We start from the raw sequence: 9,302 nt of genomic DNA on the forward strand, positions 1-9,302 counted from the left end.
GACTAATATGAATCCAGACACTCTTCTAATGGGGGGGGCTTACAACCACTTCAAGAAGTATTCATTTTTTATGAGGGGGCTAGATCTGTTGCCGCCATATCAGGGGCAGTCACCTTTACTGGTTACATCTTTGTGTCCAAGCAGGATTCAGAGAAGGTGCAAGTTAAAAGCACGGTTCAGTCTTTTTTTTGGGGGGTCGATGGATCATGAAGTGCGGTCTAGGGCCTTGCAGGGATCCTGTGTACAAATTTGACTTACTTGTAAGAATGTGAGGGAAAATCATACTTAAATCATATGAGGTACTGTTGCAGATTACTAAACATATAGTTAAGTTTATAGCTCCACCTCAACCAACTACAACAGCAAAATGCTACTTACTGTACATATTACTACATTAGTAATTAGGGTATAACATAATAAAAAAGTAACTCTCTCTGTGACTATTTTCCTGCACTATACGAGTACTTTCACTTCTGAAAATGTAAGTGAATTTTGCTTATACTTCTACTTAGATTACATTTTTAGGACGTGCAGGGCGTTTGCTTGTAATAAAGTCATTTTATATTTCAGTATTGTGGCTTTTACTTGTGTAAAGGATCTCTATATACTGCACTGCAGAATGGTGATTAGACATAAGAATTTCCATCTGGCTGTCATTCCTCCTCCATGTACAGGATTCCCAAGAGAATATAAACCATGGGGCTCTGCAGCAAACATTGCATTTCATGTGAGAAGGTTGTTAATAAGGGATAGTTGGGGTCGCAAGTCCCTATAGAGCAGGACAGTTCAGGTCAGGTTGAATGTGACCATGTCAAATGATGGGGACCATATCTGTGGGATGCACAGATGAGGACTTCTGGGCTAATGACTGTAATGTATTCTCGTAATAATGATGTAAGATTATTCATGATTCTTATAACTACTCCCTTCTCATCACTGATGTGGCTCCACTCCTATCGCCCATACTACAGCAGACAGGTCATCCTCGGCGAAGGGGCACCTGCTGTCCCGCTCCGCGCTGCAGTGGCTGTGAGACGAGAGTGGCCTATAGATGATTAGTGCACAGCTGGAAATGAAGGCAGACCTGTAACACCTGACGGGATTCTTAACATCACAGCATCGCGCGCACGAGCGACGCAACACGCACTTTACACACACCCCCCCCGCCCCCCCCCCGGGAGAGCCAGAAATGATGTCCCGTCTGCCGGGCAGCAGCAGGACAACGTGCGGGACCACTGGCACCTTTTTGTCGGCTTGTCTGGTCTCCGCTTGTCAAGCCCTTCGGAATTGCGGGGAGGTCCAGTGCGGCGACGGCCACCAGTGCTGTCCGCCCATCGTCACCGGGAACGGCAGTGCCAGCTCCGCGGTGCGCTGCTGCAAGCTCCCCATCCACATATTCTTCGACAATGTTGGCTGGTTTACGCGGAAGCTGTCGGGCATCCTGATCCTGTTACTGCTTTTCGCCATGGGCTACTTTATTCAGCGGATCATCTGCCCGCGGCCCCGCCGTCTCCCGCACAATGACCGCAGCGAGGAGCCCTCCCTCTTTCACGGGCACGCGTCGGCGTCCCAGGACTCCCTGCTGGACCGGTACCCCGAATACAGCCTCGGGGACTTCGCTTCTCCGAACCTGCCCGCATACGATGAGGTCAAAAATTTGCCCACATATGAGGAGAGCATGCAGGAGATGCACAGAGACCGGTCCGATGATAACTTGCTGTCGGAAAACGAGAGGGGTGGTCAGGGCAGGGTGAGAGCGGCCGGACCGAGAGCCGGAGACCAGAGACGGGATGTCCTGGAGGTATCAGGACCGCAACACAGCCCGAGGACATGTCGGAACTCTGTCTGAGATTGGGAAAAGCTGCAGAGACAATATGGCATTCTTATTTTAATAGAATCAGGGTAATTATCTTGCAGAGATATAAACTGAAGTGCAATTATAATCCTGAATGTTAAGAATAAAGGAGGAGGCTGAGAAAATGCACGTGTTTTGTAAGATTATAGGGGATTACTCGCTTTTTGTATGCAAATGGCCGCTTGGGTTAAGTAAATGAGATTATGAAGAAAGCGAAGGCGGCTGAAATTGACGCTCTTTGTGATCTGGACAGCTAATTTGGCTCCGGTACAATCGCATTAAGTTTTACTTAAGCACCTCAATTTAAAGTGGCACCGTGAGACAGTCTTTCTTCTGTCAAATTCTCGTCCTTTCTTAGTCTTAATGCTAAGTATTCTGCTGGACCTGAAAGACCTCCTTTTCTTTTATTTATTCCTCATTGCATTTGCATCCAAAAGGAAGACTATATATTGTTTCTCAGTAACCTGAAATGTGGGCTGAAAGAGGGAGGGAAGGGATGAGTATCAATTGTAATAGTTTCTGCAGCACACATTTTGTTTTTATCAGCCAGCTTTAGAGCCAGTTCATTTTATATTTTATCAGTATCAAAGCAGTATTTTTCCAAACTGACTCACACACATGCACATATCGGTGGGGGCTGAGAGATGAGCATTGTATCAGTGACCTGAGCCATGTCTGATATGCCTAAAGCTGTAGCCACAGAAGAGAAATGCTATTTTTAAAAATGCTGGGATCCTGCTGCCCGAGGCTAGTATCAGTGACTCCCAGGTTCTGAATTCAATAAAAGCAATGGCAGATAATACAGCTGGCATACTGATATGGCTTAAAGTTGTGTTTTGATGACAGCATGTCAGACAACATCACAACTGCTGCCAACGCAGAACTAACACTGTAAAGCTCAGACCAAGCAAAGGAAAAGACAAAGGGACATTTAACAGGAAACAAGGGTGGGACAAAAACATTATTTATTATTAATATTTCTTTGTTCTGGGAGTGGTCTGAGAATACCTAGAAATCTACTTGTAGTATGTTTACCTTATGTGTGTAACTGCCCCCTGTTCATTTGCATTTCTGATTAATGACACAAGAAATGTCTTCTTGCTGTTATTGAAAACCAAGCTGACACCACACACACCTCATTACACCAGGCTTAATGGCCTGTTTACCTGGATTAACGCTAAAGGTGTATTTGCTATAAACTGTCCATTAAAATGCCTCAATTATGTAACAATATTGAAAAAAAGCACATTTGTCATTGTCACTTTACTTCGACATTAGCTGGGTGTGTGGTAAACAGTCACGCTTGCCATACCTCTCTCCAGCACAGACTTGAAGCAATGTTAGCACATCATTAGTAACAGGCGAAAAGAGAAGAAAGGTAAATTACAAGAACAAATAACATGCCAATCATTATCACAGTCAGAAATGTTCTCCATTGGTTCCCAGACCCCAAGATGACATTTTCAAATGCTCATAATGATGTTTAGTTTACCATAGGAGGCTCGCAAAACTTGCAAAAATACACATTTTAGGGGCTGGAAGAAATAAAAAAATTGTTTAAATGTGGCTTAAAAAACGATGAACAGTGTGAATGACAAGAATCAATCAATTCTCAATCTTAATCAATTAACAAAATATTTTGCATTTGCACTTATTTACCTGTCCTGAATGAGAACGTGTTAGTATATAAACTGTGGAGCTTTGTTTATCTGTCCTGTCTTTAATGGTTATCTACTTGTGCCTCACTAGCTGTAAAGCACCCAGTGACCTTCACCTTATTAAATGAACTATCTGCCATCAGAAAGACCAATAAATACTGTTAGTACAGGCATTGGATAAAAGGACTGTTATTCACCACAATAAGTAAAACTTCAATTTCCGTCAGGTTTAGCTATTAAGGTATGGAAGATGTTGTTGCTAAAGCATCTGAATGTGCAAACTTAGACTTTACAATTAGAGACCTTGAGCTTCTCTAATGCTCCCGACGCTAAAAGTCTGAGTGTGATTGTGGTGGCTTGTGTAATCCAATACTGCCAGACCATGATGGCAGAGCCAACAGTGAACACTGATGGCTTTCCTTTCCAGAGGGATATTTGTGGGTGGCTCGAGTTTGCTCTTAAAAGCATTAAATGTGTGCTCAAAACCCACTGATGGGTAGATGAGGTTGAGTATGTGACCCCAAGATACATGAAGCCATATATATAGTGCTAGTCAAACCATAAGAGGTGTGAATGTTGTCCTCCACTTTGTCCTTCATAGTCCTTGCAGTTCATTGTGAACAAGCTGATATATCTAAGCTGTAACAGTGGGTTTGGGGGCAGTGGGCATAATCAGTCTCCAACAGTTCCTAGCATGAAACATTAATCAGATAAAGTATAGCGCGACATCCGCTGGCAGGGGAGAGGACAGTGATACATTGGGTTTTCTTTTTCTGAAATCCACATTACAAATCCAAACATATACTATATGTGCACAAACATATACAGAGACACAAAGGACTAATACACACTACACAGAGACACACAAGCGACATCAGAATGTGCGTCAATGATCCAGTTGTTTTATGGCTCATTGGACCAAAGAATGGATCAACTATAAAGGTCAAATCAATGAGCATTATCCTCCTCATAAATTTGACATTATATCCGGGAAGTTTATTTTTAGGGGAGCTGCATTGTTTGGTCATCAATCTAATATGAGAACTTGCAAGTCATCGGATATTAAGCTCTGTGGTTTAACAAAAGTACAGTATCTATTTGGTATTTTGTGCAGCGTTTCAAAAATATGAAATGCTATAGTCCGTTTATTGTTCAGTAGATACCACTGAGAGTCAAAAGTGTACACAACACAGGTTAAGTAAATACATATTTTTCATTACCAATATGTGAAAAAAATCCTAGACACATTACTAAGATAGGGTACAGTATGCAATGTATAATGGATGAGCAAGTATGGACACAACACATTATTTATTTCTATTTTTCAGTGCGTGGCCTCTCTCAGTGGTAATGCATGTGAAACCTGACTCCTCGCTGATAAGTCTTTTCATAGATTAATGTTGTCTGTTCCAGCCGACCATGTTTTTTTCACACAGTGAGTATAGGCTTTGAAGAAAGCATATGGAGGGAGTAAAATACGAGTAAAACAGTGAGTCAGAGAGAGACTTAGGCAGTAAGCAGCTAAAAGTGGTGCTGAGAAAAAACATCTACCAATTTATGTGAGGTTTCATCTGGGGCCACTCAGTTTCAGGGATTGTGCCGATCAATTAGTACAGTTTCTGTCCACATCATCTTGATATAGTTGAGCAGTTGTTTTTATTTGGAGTGCCCTGAGACAGATCTTCTCCCTCATTCGTCCCACCTGGGTCACTCGACGAGATGGATAGGCTATAATGGTGCGGCTGATGTACTGGCCCTCTGCCAGCCAGGGGGTGGAGCTGCATGGCAAGCATTTGGTTCCACACCTCAGCAGAAAAGGAAATACAAGAATAACTCAAAGAGAAGCACATATTGGACTCTAAAACACACATGCACCCAGAAATACCTCCGGTGCGAGTGCAAAGCTGAAAAAACATGTCAAAATGACTCTATGATCTTTGTATAAAACCAGTGAAGCATCACCACATTAAATAAATAGAAAAAATAGAAACAGTAAGGTAAAAGACAACATTGTGGATGAATATATACAGTATTTTTATTAACTGACATTCATTTTAGTGTTTACAGAAGGCAAATTCTTGAATACATAAAATGTAAAAATATCTATCCATACAAAAGCACAAAGTCAAACATCACAGACAGAAAAATATATTAATCAACTTAGAACTTGACACACTGATATCACTGAGAAGCCGATATGAGAGAAAGGCCATAAATGGTGTTGTTGCTGAAAAATAGTAGTACTAATAGATACTCTTCCCAAAGTCAAATAATCCACCTACAGCAACAGAATGCCATGTACAATGTTGTGCAAATGTTTTACATTACACAGCATATGCCACAAGATTGATGTGTAAAAGTCAAGTGTCCTATTCTTCATGGTCTACATCTCCAAATGTTCCCCTTTGTTGTTACTTGAAGTTAATGTACTTTCGACTAATGGTAGCCATTTTACCTTAAGTACAGACATTTTTACTACTTTGAGGCAGAGCCAAACCACTTCATATTCACCAAATGTCAAAAACACATGGGAATCAATTTCTGCAAAGCGGATGTTTTAGAGAAAGGTCCCCTGAACATTAACGTCGGGAAGCCAAGCTGTTTCTCACAGAGGGGTTTGCAGCTTTCTCCCTTTCTTTAGCCAACTCCATATCTATCTTCGCCTGTATTTTCTCCCAGTCAACCTCAACCTGGCAGAGAGACAGAAAGACGAGATCAGATTAAACACAAATCATTGAAATAAGTCACATTACTTAAGGTGGGTATCGCATTGGACGCTTGAAAAGTGTGGCATGCTTTAATGCTTTTCCCCTCCTGATTTGACTGAGATATTCTTTGCAGCAAGGGGCACCTCACTGATGCTCCTCTAAGATTAATTCTGGCAGTGGATACAGCAACAACAACTTCTAGGCTTTCCTCCATTTTTGGTTTCGTTCTGCAGCCTCTTCCGATTGGACAGCAGAGAAAAAAGTCACGAGTGTTCATCCCCTTAAGAGTTAACCATTTTCAAGTGTATAAGCAGAGCGTAAGATGTTGATAATCCCAGTGTGATTACGATCTAAATCAATGACTGTGCGGTGCTGTCCTAACTTACCCCTTGAGTGTACTGCAGGAAACTCTTATTTGTCTCCTTCCTGCCAAATTTCTGCAGGAACTTCCCTCTATAGGCCAGCACGGTGTCCACATGGGTCTTGTGTTTAACTGCCAGCTCCAATGCCCTGGACACAAGATGACAAGATGCAGATACACATCCATCGCGTATTGGACAAACATGCTTCACCAGAACTCTCACTCAAACCTTATTCTAAAACGAGGCTGAGTAAAAGCATCCTCCTCTCCTTCCAGCTGTAACCCTTGTACACACATTCATACGAACACTGAGTTCTACCTCTCCCAGTTGAAAAGGTCAATGCTGACTCGTATGGCTTGGTAGATGAGACCAGCTTGTAACAGCGTGGCCTCAGCCTCCTGGACCTGACCGCTGAACATCAGCATGTGGGCCAGAGACGACTCCTTAGATGGCTGCTCCTTTATAAAGTTGATGTACTGCACCCGAGATAACTGAAAGAGGAGAGGGAGAGGATTGTGAATGGGATACCTGTTAATTGGTATCTTTTAAACTTGCTTGTTTCAGTTAAAGCAATTGTGTGTGTGTGTGTGTGTGTGTGTGTGTGTGTGTGTGTGTGTGTGTACTTGTGTTGGAAGACCTGGCTAAACAAAAAAAAGTGTGATCAATTGAATTGGCCATTCATTAAAGCCCTTACCTCTCCAATGGCAGCATAGGCCATCTCCGCTGTGGTCAACTCCCTGTTTGCCATTGCCATACCAGCAAGACACGCCCACAAAGATTGGTCCTACAGATGTGGGGAGCAGAGGTATTTTTAGATGACAACATCTGACCATCTGAAACAATAACCTGGAGATGCGTTTTCACATTTACCATTTTACTATACTAATGTATCTACATATGGACACTATTGTTTGACTTCGTGCCTTATTGTACTTGTGCCTGTTGTAATATCTTGCTTGTTGTAATATTTAATGGCGTCTCAACACAGAAAGTGTTTCAGATGCGTTTTTCAATCAGTCTCACGCGAATCTGACAGAACACACCCTTCTATTTGAATCACTTGCATTTTTCTAGCAAGTACACAGGTAGCCTATACTCAGTACTGTGCCTGAATGCATCCTGTGTAGACACAGACAGAGAACTGAAGCTGCTGCTGCTGCTCACCTATCTTGTTGCTCAGGCTATAGCTCCTGTGTAGACACAGTGTAAAGACACAGGTGAGTGACATTGTTATGGAGGACCCTAATTATCTGAATATATGTTATTTGTATTCACCTTGTGTGAAATGTTTTATTCAAAAAGCAAAGTCATTTCCAGCTAGCAGTGATTAAGAATATAACAAAGCTTAATGAGGATGGCAGATTCAGGGGTGTGATGGTGTCTTTATAGACCCCATTACATCCTGCTGGGCCTCATTGTAGTCAGGCTCCAAGTCATTACGAAAACATGCATGACACACACAAAAACAAACATAAACAGAGACATTTGCTGTACACAACATCAATAAGTGTAAACAAATGTGTCACCACTTTATTCCATGCAGCTGCATTCATTAAAATGAAGCCCGAACCACCAATTGGCCAACAGTTGAGCAAACTTCTCACTGGAATCACCACTGTGTAATCGCCCCTTTAATCAGTGTCCATCACTAAGACAAGCAGCTATTATCAGAAACCATTCCTGGAAGCCACAAATAACACTGTCAGCCTGATGTCAGAAACGTGATATAAAAAGTTGATGACATATCCCAAATCTTCCTTTGCTGTTGCCTGTATCATAGTTTATTAGATTATTAATGCAAACTACTGTATGCCTTTTTCTGTGTATGGCCCTAAACTATTTCATGTGTCAACTCCTATTTGGTCAAGGCTTACTGACAATGACTGTAATTCTGGGAAAAGCCGTGCTGCCACCAAACTCTTACCAGAAGTAGAGGGGGGAGGGGTCGAGGAAAAAGCTCTTAAAACCAGTGCCTCTCTATCCGGCCCTTTTGTCCCACCCTCTTCTTGCTACTAGCCGTCCATTTCTCCAGGGTTGTGGTTATTGCATCATCGCCAAAGTGAAGAAACAAACAACACTGCATTCAGTGTGTGTGTGTGTGCATGTGACGAGTTTACACATGCATATAGTGGAGTGGGTATTTATGAGTGAGGTCTTTGGGGGCTAAATCCGGTAAATGGTGTCACCAGGCTAATTGAAGGCTAATTAAAACCTGCTGGTCTGGGCCCATAAACCTGTCTACTACCTTCTCATTTCAGACCCTGTCTCGCTGTCTTTCATACGTACATGCATGCGAATGACACACACACAACACAGGAAGCTGGACATTGCCAGAGCTGTAGACTGCAGGATATGTCACACCAAGTTTAGTCAACAATAAGAAGTACTTGACACTGTGATTTGTCTGGGTATTTAACATATAAAATAATATTTCAAATATGTATACAAATACAAAGATGTGCTGGTTTTCTATGTTACCTTGGCGAAGCGGCAGAGCCGCAGTGCATCCTCCCAGCGTGCAGTGGTGCTGTATTCGTGCAGGAGGGCTGGGTAGGGAGGTACACTGCTGAAAACCAGTGAACCGTCCCCTTGGCGTAACGTCACCTTGGTGCCAACATAGCTCAGAATGTGGGGTGAACGGCTGAACTCACTTTCAAGGGGACAAATACGTTCACACACACACACACACACACACACACACACACACACACACACACAC

The 9,302-nt window shown here is 42.5% G+C and overlaps 2 protein-coding genes across 3 annotated transcripts in view; one reads left to right on the plus strand and one right to left on the minus strand.

Moving 5' to 3' along the window:
* Positions 1 to 1,190: 1,190 nt before the first annotated feature.
* Positions 1,191 to 3,795, plus strand: c15h3orf80 (chromosome 15 C3orf80 homolog). The gene has a single exon (XM_031861172.1). The coding sequence runs from the start codon at positions 1,193 to 1,195 to the stop codon at positions 1,847 to 1,849; it is 657 nt and encodes a 218-aa protein (XP_031717032.1). The 5' UTR covers positions 1,191 to 1,192; the 3' UTR covers positions 1,850 to 3,795.
* Positions 3,796 to 3,856: 61 nt separating this feature from the next.
* The window catches only part of ift80 (intraflagellar transport 80 homolog (Chlamydomonas)), a 35,212-nt gene continuing 29,766 nt past the window's right edge, over positions 3,857 to 9,302 (minus strand). For both annotated transcript variants that reach the window (XM_031860766.1, XM_031860765.1), the window contains exons 16-20: positions 9,062 to 9,233; positions 7,278 to 7,367; positions 6,902 to 7,074; positions 6,608 to 6,731; positions 3,857 to 6,203 (exon numbers count right to left, since the gene is read on the minus strand). In XM_031860766.1, the coding sequence (XP_031716626.1) occupies positions 6,093 to 6,203; positions 6,608 to 6,731; positions 6,902 to 7,074; positions 7,278 to 7,367; positions 9,062 to 9,233 (670 nt within the window). In that variant the 3' untranslated portion in view covers positions 3,857 to 6,092. The remainder of the gene's footprint in view (positions 6,204 to 6,607; positions 6,732 to 6,901; positions 7,075 to 7,277; positions 7,368 to 9,061; positions 9,234 to 9,302) is intronic.

The sequence above is a fragment of the Anarrhichthys ocellatus genome, unplaced genomic scaffold, assembly GCF_004355925.1.
Source record: "Anarrhichthys ocellatus isolate YVR2014 unplaced genomic scaffold, GSC_Weel_1.0 scaffold24, whole genome shotgun sequence".
In the NCBI taxonomy this organism is placed as follows: domain Eukaryota; kingdom Metazoa; phylum Chordata; class Actinopteri; order Perciformes; family Anarhichadidae; genus Anarrhichthys; species Anarrhichthys ocellatus.

Excerpts from the sequence above, each read along its gene's own strand:
- c15h3orf80 (XM_031861172.1), top strand. The coding sequence starts at position 1,193 with ATGTCCCGTCTGCCGGGCAGCAGCAGGACAACGTGCGGGACCACTGGC.